The 19,275-nt window shown below is 44.2% G+C and overlaps 1 protein-coding gene across 1 annotated transcript in view; it reads right to left on the bottom strand.

Annotated features, from left to right (window-relative positions):
• CCDC142 (coiled-coil domain containing 142) overlaps nt 1-19,275 on the bottom strand; it is a 138,645-nt gene that overhangs the window by 110,467 nt on the left and 8,903 nt on the right. Inside the window, exons 3-4 of the mRNA XM_086964351.1 lie at nt 9,960-10,130; nt 642-2,273 (exon numbers count right to left, since the gene is read on the bottom strand). Coding sequence (XP_086820477.1) covers nt 642-2,273; nt 9,960-10,083 — 1,756 coding nt within the window. The 5' untranslated portion in view covers nt 10,084-10,130. The remainder of the gene's footprint in view (nt 1-641; nt 2,274-9,959; nt 10,131-19,275) is intronic.

Consider the following 19,275-nt stretch of genomic DNA (forward strand, 5'->3'; position numbering starts at 1 on the left):
TTCCCTTACTTAATGGCAATGTCTAATAACCTTGTTTTTCATGAGTCACAGACAATTTCAGATCAACTTTTATCTGGCAGCATTTGCCTTCCTTCCATGTGATTCCTTTTCTAATTCTGCTCAATTTATTTAAAGCTTTCTGGTACAATGTGTGTGCATGCATGTGGCATGAGTCTGGGTGGCTTTGAGCAGTTGTGAATATACACAAGAGGGTGGTAGAGTATGGTGATGAGAGTGTGACTGTAGGGTTCAAACACAATAGTGGCAGCCCTTGGCTGCCATCTTTGGGAACCCCAGGACTGCATTGTGTGCAACAGCATGTGCAATCACATCCTATCTATAGGACTGTGTAAACTGAGTGTGTTTAAATCTTGTGGCATTCCATTGATCGCAAAAGGAGAGTGCCATGGCATTCAATATCACCCATCATCGCACAGCTACCCAGCCAAAATGTCCCAAGGAGCAGTTCTAAGATTTTGTTAGCTTCCAGGACCTAATCAATACCCTATCCACTGTTAAAGAGACTGAATAACAGCAACTGAATATCAGCCAATATGGAGCATCTACAAATGGTTGTATATGTGCCGAGGAACTTTCACAAAAGTAACATTCTTCCAGGCTGTAAGGATGCAGGCACTCACCATCTTTCATTATGTCTTCCACACTTCGAGCCACAGCCATGCTTGCTCCTTCCTGGAGAAGACACGGGCTGTCCTCATATGGGGCAGTTCCAGGATGAGCGTACAATCGATCGAAGAAACAAGACATGAACTTCTTCCACAGCAGCATGCGGTATCGTGTGTGCAGCACCCCTACAGCATCTGTGGATGGGGTTCTAAGTTGGCGTGTCGAGTCCAGACTCCGATTAATGTACAGTTTCTCTTCTGCATGTATAACGTCTAGATCACCATCTGCGTCTAAACATCCCTTTTCGTCTCGAGATTGCTGCAACACAGGGAGGTCTTTAGCTGACTGAGGTCGTTCTAGCTTTGGCTTGTTAAGAAAGTGATGCCAAAAAGTATCTGTTGAGGACACCAGCACATCCAAGATGTTTTCTATCAACTGGTCATCCTCTGCACAGTTGGCTTCCAGCATCCGGGAGGCGCTCAGCTGACTACACGAAGGCTGGCAGAGTCTGATTTGGGGACTAGACAAAGATGTCCTTATTTGGTTTGTACCAGTTACCGAAGAAGATATGTTCTCAAACAAAGGCACCCTGGCATTTTTCCAGTCCACGGAACCCGAGGAACTTCTGCTCACACTATGCAAGAGCTCTTCCTGCTGCAGAACAGACTGGTAAAACCGTTCTGCAGTCTGTTGCCCTCTTTCCTCAGAGAGAATGCCCAAGACTCTTGCAATGGGGTATGCAGCAGGTCTTCTCTGAGCATGCCATCGTTCCAGAGTGTCGTTTGGTCCTGGTGCAGCCTCTGATGCCAAATCAGCACTCAACTGGCAGTCTGACAGCAACCAAATAGCTGAACTCTCCGACACAACTTGGTTGTAAATCTCCACTCCTCGGAAGACGTCTGACAGTTCCTCAGAGGAAAAGCTGGTGACACTGGCGTGACTCAAGGATTTTAGGGCGGAGTTTATGCACAGTTCCATGAGCTGAATGGCCTGGCATGCTAGCCGTGACAGAGTCGTTCTCATCTGAGTGAGAGTGTTCTGCTTGTGGAGTAATAGTGGCCGCAGACAGTGGTCTCTTCGGATTCTCCTCTGCAAGGCACGCCAGTGGCTGGTATGTACCCTAAGTTCTTCACACAGTAGCTTCAGCTTTCCTGTCTGTATCAGACTGGCTGGGGCTAGTCCTACAAGTATGCTGGAGAGCCGCTTTGTAAAATCCCAGGCACCCCTCAGGCGTAGGGTGTACTCTTTAACCAGGTTCAGGTAGTGCTGCTGCAGGGTCAGGGCGTGAAGCCAGCTGCCATTCTGGGCCACAGTCGCATAAACGGGATGGAAGTAGAACTCGCCAACAGGGGGTTCAGTGGGTGACTGTTTGAAAAACCCCTTTGGAGCATTGGCCCTAGAGTCATGCTGGATCACCAAGCAGCGCCGAAGCCCTGAGAGACCGCACTCCACCTGAGAAATGAGAACACCAGAAGATCGGAGGCAATGGTTGGCCAATACAGCGTCGTCTTCTTTGCCACTGTCATGAAAGGACCTACCCTCGAAGAGATGAGAGGGGTTGCTTTTCACAACGTGGATCAGATGATTACGAAGCTGGACCTCTGATCGCTGCAGTGACTTAACAAAGCTGGCATGTGAGGTGGAACCTGAAAGAACAAGAAAACTCGCTGAATTGGTTTCATTACTGGTTTTTGTTTTACACATTATACCATGTAAGAAAAATCTGATCAGCCTCAGCATAGACCAAATTCAGGCAAAACCGGTGGCCCCTTCACAGAAGTGCATAGCACACCCTTCAACCTTTTCTGGCATTGGCGCAACAATGTATGCATTCATTTTTTAATATATTTATTATTTTTTGGAAAACAAGCATAACATTAACCGTGGTCTGCATGTAGAAACCTGGATTTACAGTAGGCCTATCAACAGTTTGCATAGTCTGCGCATGCAATACTTTGTTTGTGTATAATAGATCTTCAAGATCAATCTTCATTTATACATTTGTCCTGATCTTTCCCCTCTGGCAGAATCATGCCTGCTGCCTAAGAGTTAGATGAGAACCAATGCTCCTATAAAAGAATCACGGCCATCTGCTGCCCCTGTGGCTACTGACGAGACTGTGGTGAAGCAACATCCAAGGACCTTATTAGACGGAGAGTAATTTCCCACCATTCTTCTAATTCTTCCTCTGCCTGGCTGTAGCACTTACTGTGGCTTCCCATGTAGGGATACATTTACAGGGAACTCTCTGCCAAGCCGTCTCAGGGTACTCTCAACACTCCTTCGGGTATATAATGTTTACAGCATGGTGTTTACCAGGATGGACATTACAAGGCATTTTTTTACAACGCACTTGTACAACAAGCGTTTTGCAACACAGTTCTTTACAACACTGGTAATTTATTTTTTATCATATAATTTTAATGTCAATTTAAACAAGCATTTGCAATGCAATAGGTCTCGCATTAGGAAAGTTTGAGCTATTGGTATTGTAAATGACAAATTTTTTATTTATGTGTTGGTTTTGAAAATAGCGAACTTAATAGCTTTGTCATTTACAATGCCAATAGTTATAACTTTCGCAAATGTGACACCTATAGCATTTGTAATGCAATATGTGTTGTATTTACGTGACTTACATGTATTGATATTACAAATAACAATGGCTTTTATTTTTTTTTAATAATTAATATCTTAATAAAAGTTATTGCAATTTATAATGGCAATAGCTTACATTTTTGTAAATAACTTTTTTGAAGATTATGTTCAGTGTATTTTATTGTGACGAAAATCCAAGAACAGAAGATAAATATTAACATCTTTTTGTGACATTTGTAATAAAGCTTGAAACATTGAGAGAACATATTCGAACCCGTTGTTGTTGAATGGTTGCACAGATTGATCTTGTGGTGGCGCTGAGTGATGCTGTGGTAGCGACGAGTGATGCTGTGGCGTTCAGTGATGCTGCACATAGTGATGTTGTGGTGCCCCTGAGTGATGCTGTGGTGAAGTGATAGATAGAGTGAGTGCAACAGAATGAGGGTGATAGATAGCTAGAGGGAGGGCTATAGATAGCTAGAGGGAGGGCGATAGATAGATAGAGGGAGGGCGATAGATAGATAGAGGGAGGGCGATAAATAGAAAGATAGATAGATAGATAGATAGATAGATAGATAGATAGATAGATAGATAGATAGATAGATAGATAGATAGATAGATAGATAGATAGTGTAGTTATGTGTCGTGTAATTATGTGGCACTGAGTGCTATTTGGAGTTTATGTTGCATTGAGTGCATTGTAATTCTGTGGCATTTAATTATGTGGCACTGAGTGGTATTTGGAGTGTATGTTGCATTGAGCACCGTGTAATTATGTAGCATATACTTATGTGGCACTGAGTGGTATTATGAGGTGTGTATGTTGTATTCAGTAGAGTGTAAATTATGTGTCACTGAGTGGTACTGTTTGGAGTGTATGTTGCATTGTAATCATGTAGCATATAATTATGTGGCACTGAGTGGTAGTGTGTGGAGTGTGTGTTACATTCAGTAGAGTGTAATTATGTGGTGTTCAATTATGTGGCACTGAGTGGTATTTGGAGTGTATGTTGCGTTGAGCGCAGTGTAATTATGTAGAATATAATTATGTGGCACTGAGTGGTATTGTGTGGAGTGTATGTTGTATTCAGTAGAGTGTAATTGTGTGGCATGTAATTATGAGGCACTGAGCGGTATTGTTTGGAGTGTATGTTGCATTGAGTGCAGTGTAATTATGTAGCATATAATTATGTGGCACAGAGTGTGTGAGGGTGCAGAGTGTGAGGGTGCAGAGTGTGTAAGGGTGCATAGTGTGTAAGGGTGCAGAGTGTGCGAGGATGCATAGTGTGTGAGGGTGCAGAGTGTGTGAGGGTGCAGAGTGTGTGAGGGTGCATAGTGTGTGTGGCCTAAAGTAGAGTGAGGGCGCGGTGTGTGTGGCCGGTTCAGTGTGTGTGTTGTGGCACAGTCAAATGCATGTTTATGCCTGAATGGTCTTTTTGTTACAAGGAATATAGCAGTTTGTTTCTTTGTTTGGTGATTGTATTGTGTAATAGTTCTATTTTATGTCCGTGAAAAATACAGGAAATTTTTGTGATGTGATTTAGATGGACAGGCAAAAATTTGATTTCACAAATGCTGGTTATGAAATGGTCTTTGGTCCATTTAACTTTTCGCACAAAAAATGCCAGTGGGCATCTCATTACTCTTTGTCACACGAGCACCGTATACTAATGTATCATTACCAACAGTGTATATTTATAAATTCAATAAAGCAGTAAAATCCACAGTTTTAGTGGCTTCACAATACCTTGAGATTTATGCCTAGTTTCCTATAGGCACAACTTTTCTTGCTACCCCGTTTAGGTCGAGCCTACCGGAGAGAGCAAGCGGGCTGGCTGAAAAAGACCATTTGTGGGCTTACAGCCGCCACTGCTTACGAGTAGTTGGCTTTATTTTCACTCACATTTGCTGGTTTCTTATTCAGTGACTTTCCTTTTCCCAGCTTGTACATCTGCTGTACAGCACGACTAGAATCATTGGTAAACCCAATAGATTCAAAGGTGTGTCCTATTGACTTTATAAATGTTTGTTTTTCATTTGGGATGTTGAGCACCAGTAAGATCTGCACACAGAAAACACTTGGGTTAAGGTATTTGCTTCACCAATTGGTCTGTCCAGCAAGTTTCAAGCTATAACAGTGGAAAGTTAACACTGGTGCTTATGAATTCTCTTGAGAGATGGGTGCATTCTCTGGTCACAGGTTAGAAGCATCATAAGATGACACCAATAGTTAATGTTTCATGTCATATCACGTAGGACATTTTAAACTTGAAAAGACCTGCTGTATAGGTGTTTTGCAAGTACGTGTGCGTTTGTGCTTTTTGCAGGTAATTTATTTCCATTGCAGAAAGCCGTATAAATATAGTCTGAATGTCCTCTGAAGTCACTGAAATTCGTGATGCTCTTTCGCACGTAGACAGCTCGCAGGCTGCATTTCCTGTTCCCCGTCAACTCACTATCATACTTTTTTAGGTCGAGCTTTCAAGACCTGTTGCATTCTCTTTGTGGGCTTAAAGCCTGCCCAATGCTTTTCATGTGTTTGTTTCAGTGTCCATAAAAATCCTTGCTTGCTAGAGGTCAATCCTCCCTCTTGACCCACCTTTTGTCATTCATTTCCTCCTATGGAGCAGGGGCCAAATACTGCTTTGGTTATTTATCTGCATGTTTGAGGGACTATTTTTTTATTTGTTTGCTGCTCGTGTGAGTGTTTTCCTGTGTTCAGCTTCGGTGCCATAGCTGCTTGTTTCTTTTGTTTCTGCTTGGCGTCATGGGAAGGCTCTCCTCAGCACAGCTGCTACCCCTGTCTTTGGAATCCCAGTGTGATTGAAAAGAGGCCTGTAAATGTTGTGCCTTTCTTTTACAAACATGGCGCCCGCTTATATGTTTTACCATGGGGCATATTTGATTTTATCAGCACAGCACCCCATAGCTGGCCATCGGCACTGCAAGGACTCCGGTAAGCCTCGGCCCGGGAGCCTATGCACACTCGCCTGTTTCTTTATGTATCTACTAGTGAAGAGGTTTACTCTTCTTCCTCTCTCTTTGTATCTGCTGTTCCTGTCATTTCTCCCTCCCCTTTTCTCTTGGCTCCTCATTCCGGTACAGCTATGTGTGTGCCCTAAGCCCCATTTCCAACCTCCTTCTCCCACCCAGCCCTGCCCCGGCATTGGTATTTTGTGCACTACAGCTGAGCGCTGCGTTGTTTGACCTGTCACTCCGGGAAAGGCCAGTGTTATGACACGTTCCCAGAGACCAGGAGGCGGTCCTCAAGGATAAGGCGTCTTCTCTGTAGCCGAGCATCGTTCCGGATTGGCCGCCTCCTTCAGAAGACTGTCTGCAATCCGGTAAGCAGTGCCCTCTGGTTCTAAGGCTTTATTAAGTAGGCTCCCATGTGACTTTAGTTCCCCACGTCGTCCTCCGATGCAAGCGGAACATGCACGAAATGGCAACTGCCAACTTTTCAACTGGTCCTAGCAGGGAAAAAAGCACTTACACATTGGAGTGTTAGCATTTGTGTTTTTGTAGGATTTATTATCCTGACTAAATTCATTGCCAATATTTTTATTTCATTTCTTCTTTGGGATGTAGTATCTTGTTCTTATGTTACTCCAACTGTACAGTTGGTCGGGTAGGTAAATGGCTTGTTTCTAGTGAGCACTTTGAAAAACCCCACCGCCTCTACAGCCTCTTACATTAATCCTTAAATGTGGAAAGATATACATCTGCTTTGTAGGATCCACTGATCCGCGGGTCGCGTGTTGTGCACATAATCAAGCACGTAGTCCACTTAGTGGTCAGTTTTTATTCATACAGTACTCGTTCACTGGAGTTCTATGGAGCGGTCACAGTCCCCAGCGCACTGGAATGGGCATACTACAGTGTAAAGAGACGAGTTTTAAGGGCTTTGCCTGAATTTTAGGAGGCCGGGACCGGGATGAAGGTGAGAGTTCTAAAGCCTGACTGGCCGTGCTGAGAAGACTTTATCCACTATCTTGACCAAGCTTTAAAAAAAAATATTTAGACTTGTGCCCTGTTGTTCCCCTCCCCCTCCCCCCAGTCCCCCATCCGCTTTGCTGGCCACACCCTCTGCTGTTCATTTGGTTTCCACTTTCCCTCCTCCCTTGTATCTTTTATTGAGGGTTTATTTTCCCCATGCCACCCTTGCTTGACGAATGTGCCTGCATCTTTAAAAAGTTAACGACGGACCATAAAGCAGACGGTGGGTGGGATGTGTACTTTCAGCCCAGGGTTCCTATTAATGTAGTGGGATCACAGTGAATAAATGTCACTGTAGATCCCAGTTCCATGATGATCATCGAAAATCGACTGGGTGCAGGGAGCACAGCCCAACCCGCTGCAATGTGTTGGAAAACCGGGGGCATGCAGCTCAGGAAAAGGAGTACCACTTTTATTTATATAAAACCGGGGCAGTAAAATGGATATAGTGTTTTAAGCAGTGTTACGATTTAGCTACAGACGTTTGAAAAACCACTGAAAACCTTTTAATCATACGAAGCATTTGCTGCAGCTGAGGTTGTTGTGTGCACATATTGGCGACATAAATTGAGATGGCTAGAGAACGGAGATGACCGGTAATATTTGTGATAAACATACTGGCCATACATAAGGAACGTTGGTCAATGCTGGCAGGAAGAACTGGAGGGTAAAACGCTCACCTTGATGCACGGTAGATCTGGAGATTACGAGTTCAAATTTTGGCAAGACTAATTCAGACTTTCATGATTAACCCTTCTGAGGCTGGTAACTGCGTGCAACGCATTAGTAAAAGTAAAGTCACTCCTGTAATTTAGAGCACTTACTTTTGGATAAGGTGTGCTAGGATACATATTCTTTTTTGATGGCACTGAAGGAAATTGCACATCATTTATAGATTTGTGACGTGATGCAACGATTGTTAGGGGTTGAGTGTGCAGCAGGATACTCTTCAGTGTCCTCATACATGCAGTTGAATATGTACCAACAACATGAGTAGGCTGTACAAAGAGCACAGATGTCCTGTCCTGTCCTGTACTGTTCTGTTAATATGTCTTGTACTGTTAGCTATAAGCCCTCGGGCAGTTGTTATTTAATGTAAAACTGGTTTTGTTTCCTTGTTCTTATACTTGAGCACTGCAATAAATAATCTCATGTGCACTTCAGCGCCCGTACTCGGAATACACCGGTGCTGTGTCTGTTCACTCCAGCACAAATTCAAGAGGTGTGGGGCGTAAGCCCATGCTCTTCACCCACAACACATTTCATGACAACGCACCTGACTTACGCCACAGCAAGCACAGAATCTCTGAAGTTTCGCTGAGCACTGCAGTGACTGAGTGAGCATTTACACAACGAGCAACCATGGATAGGGAATATATGTTTGTTTTCAACTGAGCATTGACTGTGTCATAGTGCTTTTTTCTTTAAGCCATAATGCGCAGCAGCCTGCGTTGCTGTGCAGTGCAACAAGTCTAAAAATAATTGGCAAATCTAAATGACGTTACATAGGCGAAACCTATTGGTTTTGCAAATGCGCGTTTCCTTCTGTCTCTCTCGCCCCTCTTGCCATCACTCCAGCCTTCTCCTAATTGTCACTCCATGGGTGCCTCTGCTTCACTCTGTGCCTCAAGGCACTTGCTCTTCCCGCGCCTACAGAATTAAGTGAATGTTGAGCTTTCATTTGTTTGTGTCAAGAGAGGGTTTTACAAATACAGATGCACAGAAGTGAGCCCTGGAAATGATTGCCAAGTAAATTATGAAACAAGGCCATGTAAAATATGGCAAAGTCTCTTGAAAAGTCAAACAAGTGTATTTCTTTAACATGCAGAAGCTTTTTCATAAATCACATTTTACCACTGCACTGAGAGGAACTTACTGAAAGTGATATTCTTAAGCCTAAATTTAGAACCGCCTTCTACCCGGAGACAGTGCCATTAATGATGAAAGAGACAAGTCAGTTTTTATGTGCTTTGAATGACTGTCAGATTCTTATAAGCACAACAACATTATAGTCTATTACATAAAACACAATACGATTTTGTATAGCTCGTTTTCTGAAGTCAAATATTTGAAGGTACTTACATATATAATAATGAAGCAAAAGGAAGACTGGTGAAACATAATATGTGCCTAAGACCACACAATTTGGCTAAGTGGAAAGCTGGGATTAATCCTTTTTTTCTGGTTTCACTTTGTACAAGCCAGCCACTAAATGGGTAGCTATGCGGATGTAATGATTTTAACTCTTTGCACAATCCAACCCACATAAGTCCTTTCCAAACCATATACATCCACTCCACTCCACAACACAACTGTAAAATACATAGTCATTTATAACACCAATACCTCTAACTCTTGCAAGGTTAAGACCTATTGGCTTTGCCAGAGCTTGTATTTGTTAGGTGGAGCAAGTACCAGGCAGGCAACTGCTGCCAGTCCCACTGCCCTAAAAAACATGCTTTTGCTGTACTTTTTCATTTTTGTTAACCATTTCACCTTGGATCAGTAAAGAAAAGAAATGGTGCCTGTGCATTTTTGTAAATGCACATGCATAATGACGAATGTCATTACAAAATGCTGTGGTCAACGCTGCGCTTTAAAAAAAAATCTTTTATCCATGGTACATCCAAGTAGTTTGCAGCACGTCTCTAAAGTGAACACGGATCAAGTCGCACAAGCAGGTTAGGGTATACAAGTCAGTGGGAATTTTCCAAGGGCTTGAATAGGTCACTCCGTACTTGGGTTTGTGGCCTCCTCCTTTTCACTTCTATGGCCCACATCACAAGGCACCACTTTCCTCTGCGCAATCAGTGCACCAAGAGGTGGCAGGATCCCTCCTGGTGCATGTGGCATCCGTGACATAATCAACCGAGGTCTGCTGTGATGGACGAAAGGGCATCTGCAGCTACCTGGAGAGAGAGAATAAACAGGTGATTAACAGCCGCAAGAGGCTTCACCTCAACTTCCTCTTTCTTCTTAAGCAACTAAGATCACCAAGTTCTCAGCTCAAGATCTGCAAAATTCTGTTACCTACTGACCTACATTTTCTCATGGGAACCTGCTGAACACTGCACCTGTCATCGCCACAGCCATTCCCCCAGCTACAAGACAGACTTCACAAGCACAGAAACGAAATCTCCCTCATAAACAAGAACACCATCAGCTGCACCACATACATGGACACGTCTTCCTCCAACATTGAACACCTGTCACTCAAGCACCATGTCACAGCCAACTTCACCCTCAGCGACACTCATCTACAGACCACTAGGACAGAGGGCCAACTTCACCAACGCCATTGCAAACTTTGTTGCACCACTATCCTTCAATGCTAGCATTTACATCCTACTTGGAGACCTGAACTTCCACCTGGAAGACCACACCAACCCCAGCTCAAGAACACTTATAGTTGACCTTGGAATCCTGGGCCTCACCCAATGAGAAAAGGGACTCCCACATATCACTAGACACTTCCTTAACCCTATTTTCACCCACTTCTGCAACATCCAAGTCGACAAGACCACACCAGTTCCGTGGACAGACCATGCCCTTACCAAGTTTAGAATCCCTGTCCTGGTTCAAGGCACACACACCATCACCAGACCAGCTCTCAACACCTGCTAACCAGAACACAGCAACAGCCTCCCCAATGCCATCAAGAATTTTAACAATTGGATCACCTCTTGCATCGACTCCCTCGCTCCCCCTAAAACACAACAATACAAGATCCAGACCCCAAACCAGTTGGTACATGAAGGAACTTAGACTGATGAAACACCAATGCAAACAACTCGAGCGCAGATGGAGAATGAGCCAGGAGAATGCAGACGGAAGCATGTTCAAACCTGTCCTAAGACACTACCACCAAATGATCCGGACCACTTTACACACCGGTCTGGCTAACAGCAAGGATGTCTGCACCAACAGAAGCAAAAAAAACTCTGGCATTGTGAAACATTTCACCTCACCATGGGCTGCCTCCAACTTGATCACTCCCTTGCAGGACCTCTGCAACAATCTCTCAATTCTTAAGCAACAAACTCACAGCCATTTAGAGCAACTTCGGCCCTCAACCAGACCAGACAGACCTCACCAAACGCATCCAGATCATATCCAAAGAATAAAATGCTAACCCAGGCCTCGAAAAATCTAAAAAATGTTACCAGACATTCTGATCTATTGACCTGAGTAATCTACTCGATCCAACTGTAATACACTTGGCCCATAAACTCATCTCAAATTTTGTGATCCTAGGCAAATATTTTATTCCATAGTCATTTTTTTCTTCCTTACCAAATACGAGACTACCTCTAAATATAGGAGTTCAGCATGTGTGCTGTATGTTATCTTATGTTATATTGATTTTGTAGAGCGCGCAGCTACTCAAAGCATCCCGGCGCTAGTTCCAAAAAGCCTACCACACTCATCAAATGACCTAAAAAAATATGTATAAAAGCACTTGTGTTTGATTTAGTAGGTTGAATATTTTTGCATCTATGTATAATAAAAAATATAGTCCACAACTAGGGTAGACACGATCCCTGACTTGCATCTTAGTTCACAAATGGAATTGTCATTACGGTGGGGGGGGGGCGGGGGGCAGGAATGTTTCTCAGTTCATATTTAAAAACTCATTTTGATAAATATATCACTAAAGAATGATGCAGTAATGCACTGTCATTTACAGACAGACATTTTCTAATGAAATGTCTACAAACTTTCCAACTGCCATGCAGTTGTACTGATATAATGTATGGAAATCAGGTTTCAGCAAATATTTATAATTTGCACATCATATTCTGATATGTTTTCATCATATTAAAATTTTGCTTTCATCTCATCGTAGAATTATGAAAGTGTGTCTAAGTACTGTAATATATTTTGAAACAAGTTTACTGTTCATTTACAACCTATTTAAATATTGTGTGCCCAGCAGGACTGTTAGAAAGTTCACTTTACAAAATCCTCAAACTTTTGAAGTCAGAGAAATATAAGCACCAATCTCCAGAAGAAAAATAAGCAGTGATTTATCAGAAGACATACCCTGACATTTGACCTCTTTTCTTTAAACACAAAGCAAATAATACAAGATACAAACGGTTAAAGGCATTTTGATTGCTCATTCACTTTCTGAGTGGGCAGAACACCTGCTCTTTGCAGCTCACCAGACATGGTAACTAAGCCCTAAAAATAGCTCTACCTGATCAAATCTGACTCACCATGGCAAGAAGGAGTAGATTTCTCGAGCCCTGTAACCACATGGACTGTCATCACTCTGGAAGAAACCATTGCCACCATGAAGACCCGTTGTACCCATATCCCCACTACTGCAACTCCAGATGGCTGCAAGACATCAGCGCCATTCACACACCCATTCTGAATGCCTCCAACTCTTCTGCAACCTTACCAGATGCTTGAAAACACACCTCCCATTGCTTAAGAAACCCTCTGCTGGCTCTTCAAAGCTCACCAGCTACAGACCAACCTCCCTGCTACAAGTCTTAGAGAAAGTCATCAACAGACACCTCACCAAATACTTCAACGGCCACCAACACCTCAACGGCCACCAACTCCTCAACATCACTCAGTCTGGTTTTAGACTGCCCCATCGTTGCCACGGATGACATTCGCATGACTCTGGACACAGGAGACACTGCGGCCCTCATCCTATTAGACCTTTCTGCAGCATTTGACACAGTCTCCCACCACCACAACATGACATCTGACATCTGACTACATGACATCTGAATCCAAATACACGCAATCCGGAGGATCTGCTCTTTCCTGACTGGAAGGACTCAGTCAGTCAACCTGGCACAGAACACCTCAGACACCTGTGACCTGATCTGCGGAGTTCCGCAAGGATTCCCAACCAGTCTGGCCCACTCCAACGCATACATGATCCTCTAGACAGCATCATTCACTCGCATTATATCAATGTCCTCTCCTACACCGACACGCAATTCATTCTCTCCCTCAAACGAGTTGCCCATTACAAAGATCAAGTTCAAACCAACTGCCTAAAGCTGAACACCGATAATACCGAAATTGTGATCTTTGAGAAGAGCACAACACTGTGGTACTCCCTTTGGTGGCCAACAGAGCTAGGACCAACGCCCACCCCCAGTACCTACACCAAGAACCTTGGGATCATCATTGACACCAAACTCGACATGACAGCCCAAGTCAATGCCATCACCACCTCATGCTTCCACACCCTGTAGATGGTGAGGAAGATATTCAAATGGCTCTTGATCAGCACCCGGAAAATGTCACTCATGCCCTGGTCATAGGTTGCGTCTGAATTCCCAAACTTTGAGACACCTCTGCTCGTCCAAACTCCCACTTGCACAAATCTTACGCATACGGAAAACCAGATCCAGTGATTCAGCCTTCTCCTACATCACTCCTAAAGCGTGGAATTAACTGCAGCTACACATATGAGCCTCCTCCTCACTTCTTAAATTCTGAAAGAGGCTGACAACCTACCTGGCTATTCCAATAGTCTCACTAGATCCTAGGTGTGCCTAAACTCACAACTGCTCAGCGCCAGCATATCCTCTCGCTGACAATGCCCGCTACAAATCTCCATTACATAACTATTCGGCTTCTCAGGACTGTTGAGATAATCATTGTTAGATGTGGAGATAATTTTAATACGTAACATATTGTTATTTATCCACCAGCTGACAGTTTGTTTTCATGTTTCTTTCACAAGCATTGTGTTGGTCCTCTTGTGCAGACGGTACCGCCATTTGACCTCTATACATGGATCACATGTTTTACTTGATATAGGTAGACCAATTTAGAAAAGTCAAATTAGGAAATGCTTTAGAAAAATAAAAGGAACTGATAGCTAATGCCCATGAATATCAACTGGCGCCAAACCATTCCGATTCACACTTGGCAATGAGCTGTCTCTCAAGGAGCACACTGCCAGAACACCATAATGCATTGTACCAGCTCTAGCTCTTTAAAAAAGTGGAATCATTCCTTCCTGAAAGTGATTTTATTACCCCTATCCAACCTCTCGTGCTCTTCCATCTTAGAGCAAAGCATTGACATTCTAAACATAACTACGGCTCCCTGTTTTCCGTTTTTACAGCTACATACAGACAGAAAACAATGTGTTTTCTGTCTGCATTTATTTTTAAAAGTGGATAAATACAGAAAATGATGCTCCTTTTAAGTGACTCTCCGTGCTGACTTTGATGAATCATAGGCCAGCAGCTGAGCATATGGACAGCATTGGAAATTAAAAAACAGGATGAAATGTATTTAAATAAAGACATATGTCATCATACATTTATGGTATAATGCTAGTATTTACCAGTGGATGTATTGTTATGTAATATTTGACAGCTTAAATAGCTAAAACATGACAAATATCAAAGTTTGAGTGCGCGCCTATCAGTTAAATAAATATGGAAATGTACAGTTTTTCAACTTCCTGTATACGCACAACACAAAATAAATATGGATAAATACAGATAAAATGGCCAAAAAATAAATATGGCTAAATACAGGCGGAAAAGTTACAAAAATAAATACCATAAAACCGGGAGCCCTAAACATAACACTTGCACCCTGAAATGAAATTAACACGCAGAAGCACACCTCAAAGACTTGAAAAAAGGTTCTACCCTGCTTGGCTCTTCACTATTTACAGCATACATATTGGTGGGTTACCCTCCCAGGATAGCTTTTCCTTTAGACGTCAGGCCCATAAAAAATAAATCCTAAAGCCCATAAATTATCCCTATTAGGAATGCTGCAATACATATATTATTACGGTATTTGTTGATGAAATAACACGCTATCCACAGACTAACATGGTATTGCACACTTGTTGGCAAGTGCCATTTTTAGGTTTCGCCTCGCCGAAAGCTGCGCAGCAGACTTTCGCGCAGGGCGAAATCTTTTGAGTTACATTATGGATGTTTGTCCCGCCTCTGTCTTCCATTGGCTAGCTCCATGAATGGAGGCTAGCCATTGGAAGAGAGAGGCGTCCATCATTCTGCGAGGCGACTCGTGGGCGTTTCGGCGATTTTTTCTCATCCTGCCCCTTTGACAACGTCATTGCGTTGGTGGGCGGTTCCTATTTTTTTTTTTTGGTCGCCTTGTTTTGGTCAGTTACCAAAAGTATTCTCCAGGAGTGGGCTGCGAAATTGAAGTTGCCAGGAAGGAGTTTATCTTTGCGATCAGTGAGCACATGTGAGCGTTTAAAACCGGAGCCGGAGATGCGCATCAGCTTCTGGGAGGCCAGCGGCTGTGGGAGCTCCCCTCCTGGGTGAGTGGGGCAATGGTACAACGCTCAGATGCTGCACAGGGCTCCTCCACGAGCGTCTCTGCCTTAGCCCGGGCGGCACTTCCCCCTGTGCCGGAAAGTGCCTGCCGGGTGACCTGCAGGAGCGACAGGCCGGCACAATGGCCAGCAAAAATTAGTGCCCGAAGAACGGGAAAATGTAATGCTTGCTAAAATCAGGGCTAATCAGTGAATATTTCTGTCGGCCGTTTCACCTCGCGGACTTCCTGCCTTGAGGGACACCGTGCAGCCAAATGCTCGGAAAACAATAGGGAATTTAAAGGGGGGGGGGCTGGAGTGGGGGCTGAGTGCACAAGCGTAGCTTTTATTGACTCTCACACAACTCAGTTTTATGTTCTCCAAGAACACCCAGCTCCCCTTCCAAGTGCCAAGAAACGTGTTGCCATGTTCAACAGTTGGACACTTCGCCCAGTAAGTGATCGGCGTGGGGAAGGCAGGGGGCGGGGTTGTGGGTTTGAAGTTGCTGCGAGCTGGGAGGGAACCTCTGCACTCGCAAGAATCAGCATACACAGGAGGAGGGCGGGGGGCAGAGCCGGGGGTTGCACGGATCCTGAAAAGTCTTCGCCAGTGGCAGTCTCCAGGACAAAAGGGGGAAGGGACCGAGGCAGACAGACTGCACGTAGAGACAGAGGAGCGAGCGACAGTGGGAGGGTGTGTGCCACCGGTGGACGCGAGCACCAGGAAATCCGTTCTTTAGTTTCTCAAAAATTGTATGTTATTATTATTTTTTTTAAATCACAGGTTTTGTTTACGTGCGTCTTCTAATGAACCCCTCTAGCCAATTGGGAATACACGTGTAATTTACACTCTCCGCCGCCCCTCTGAACACCCCAATGTGTGTTTTTCAGGTGAGTCGGAAGTGTAGGTCCGTTCACGAAATGCGTCTTCTAATGAACCCCTCTCGCCAAATGGAAATACACGTGTAATTTACACTCTCCGCCGCCCCTCTGAACACCCCATTGTGTGTTTTTCAGGTGAGTCGGAAGTGTGGGTCCGTTCTCGAAGTGCGTCTTCTAATGAACCCCTCTTGCCAATTGGAAATACACGTGTAATTTACACTCTCCGCCGCCCCTCTGAACAACCCATTGTGTGTTTTTCAGGTGAGTCGGAAGTGTGGGTCCGTTCTCAAAGTGGGCAAGGCTGGAATTTTCAGTAAGGAACATTAATACTCATAAGAACCCCAAACAGGTATATATGGCCAATGCGTCCTGTGAGCACCTTATAGAACAAAGGTGCACGGAACAAACAGCCATCCTGTGATACTTGCTTCCAGGCTTGTGCGTGGCCTTATGCGCTAGTTGTGAATTGTTTTGTGTTTACCTTTGTGTCTGTATTTTTCAGTGTGTCGTATGTGTGTTTTTGTTTTTAAGTGGCCGTGCGTCTTGGTGTGTAACAATCTGTGAGCATGTTTTTTATGCGGGTGTGTTTGTGTGTCTGCGTTTATCTGTGTGCTGTATGCACGTGATATTTTTATGTCTGTGCGTCGTTGTGTGTTGTGTGTGGGAGGGGCCTATATTGTACGATCTTTTGTGGTTGTGTGCATTTTGGTGCGTGTGATTATCAGTTCGTGTTATTGTGTTTAATTTTAAGTGACTATCTTCGGTTTGCGTTTGCGTGTGCCTGTGTGCTTCCGCTTATGTGTGTGCCTGTGTGTAGTTGTGTATATGAGCTTGCACGTTTATCTATGTGTATGTATGTCTTTGTGTCTGTATGTCTTTGTGTGTCGTATCTTTGCGTGTGTTTGCTCGTCTCATTTCTTTGAAGGTGCCTGTGTGTTTGTGTGTGTATTTGTGCGTGCAGAAGTCTCTGTCCGCATGTACCTAACCTATCTGTGCGTGCTGTGCACTCACTGGTGACTGCACATGCCCCCAACACATGATGCAACCGTGGCAAACACGGTGTAATCCACACGACCACAGCGTGACAATCCAAGCAGCCTGGCAGATGCTTCAAGCACTAATGGGCAGTCTAGTGCCTCTCAAAATCTCACTCCATTGTAGGCGCTTTGCGAAGAAAAAGCCACGCTCAGAAGCAAGAATTGACGTCAAATTATAGTGTGCGTGTTTATATTTACCCACGCAGGGGTGAGTATGTTTAATTATCTGCGTGTATAATTGTAACTCTTTGCAGTCAGATTTTGGTAAATCGTGGTCGCTTGATGGACAGTTGTCTATTTACACGCTATGACGCTGAGGAAAAAAGGTTCTTGGCAGTATAGGGCCGCTGAGCCTGGCAACGAGGCCACACAGCGTGGATCACACCTTGTTGCCTTTCAATAAATGAACTGTACATAATTGCAATCATTCCGAGTTTAACGAGGAACACTACAGTGTTTAACCCCTAGCAGCACAGCTGGTGAGGCGGCGCGAAACACAGGCAGACGTCACTGACGTAAGAGCAGAGAAGAATGATGAGCATGACGTCAACAGGAGAGAAATATTAAAGAAAACTAACAATGCAGTGGAATTTATAGCAATGCATTTCAAACTGTCACTTTCAGTGATAAATGGAGTTTTATCAATAATTCGGCGAAATAGGGACCATTTAATGTCGCAGATGGATATATTGCGGGAGTGGGGGGCTCTCATCAGCATGGCCCCCACCTCCCTGCCGCGCGGGGGGTACCCTGAGACCTGTCTGGCACATCACACAGTGCGGTCTTTATTGCAGGAAGCACCCCAAAGCTGCCTGGCTTCAGCCCGACGCCTGCGGCTCTCAATCTGTTCAAGCTGCTTAATGGGACCAGAAGACCCCTTCCTGCCAGTTTGCTCTTCACTTCGTCACGAGAAAATACACTTACTCTGATGCAATTACCTCTATTTACATCCAGCAGCAGGAGACGGAGCCCTGCGCTGAAGTGACCTCGAGTCCCTGCCACAAAAACATTATGTTAACGAACGTAAACAACACAACACCTTCACTGGAGACTATTTCTGCTCCCACAGTAAATAAAAACATCGCATCCTTCTGTTTCTGGGTTTCTGAAATGCCATCAGAATCATGGTCAATGCGTTTTCAAAATAAAAGTTACTTTGACCCACTTAAAATGTTGATCCAGTGACGCACAATATGGGGCAATTTGTGTTTCACATCCTCCCTTTTTAGGTTTCGCCTGGTTTTTGCCTTTCATGACCGCTGGGAGTTTGGGATTGTTACTGCCCCTTCCCCTCTCGAAAAGACCTCCCTCTAAGCATCACATGTGCATTCGTCTGGGATTTTGTTTAGTCTCTGCAGTATTTTGTTGTGGCATTTTTGGCCCAAGAAATGTACTGTGCTGTCCCCACTTGAAAATTAAATCTTGTGAAAAAAGCCAAACTGCTCCTTTCTGTATCCTCTCATCATTTAGAGTTGTTGGAGCTTGTGATTGGGGTGCTGGTAGATTTATTGCGCCTATCCAAACATATACAGTACCTCAAGGAGCTTTGGGCTCGACAGCAATGCCCAGCAGGCTGCTCTTGTCTGCTTCTTCCGTGCCATCTTGCCTGGTCTCCAAAGAGTGCCGGCTCTCAACTCGGTAGACCCGTTCCTTGAAAAGCAGTACTTGTATATTTTGGTGTTAAACGCTTCTAGTGCAGCGCAGTATGTACGCTATAGGGGATTTGTGGTGTGCACTAACATAAGCCACAACCTACATACACACACATCTGGAACACAAAGGGCTTTAGTCTCTGCTGCTTAATACGTTCTGGGTCTGCACAATACCCCCTGCCCCCTCCTTCCACGAAGCT

The sequence above is a fragment of the Lissotriton vulgaris genome, chromosome 3_2 (genome assembly GCF_964263255.1).
Source record: "Lissotriton vulgaris chromosome 3_2, aLisVul1.2, whole genome shotgun sequence".
NCBI lineage: Eukaryota > Metazoa > Chordata > Amphibia > Caudata > Salamandridae > Lissotriton > Lissotriton vulgaris.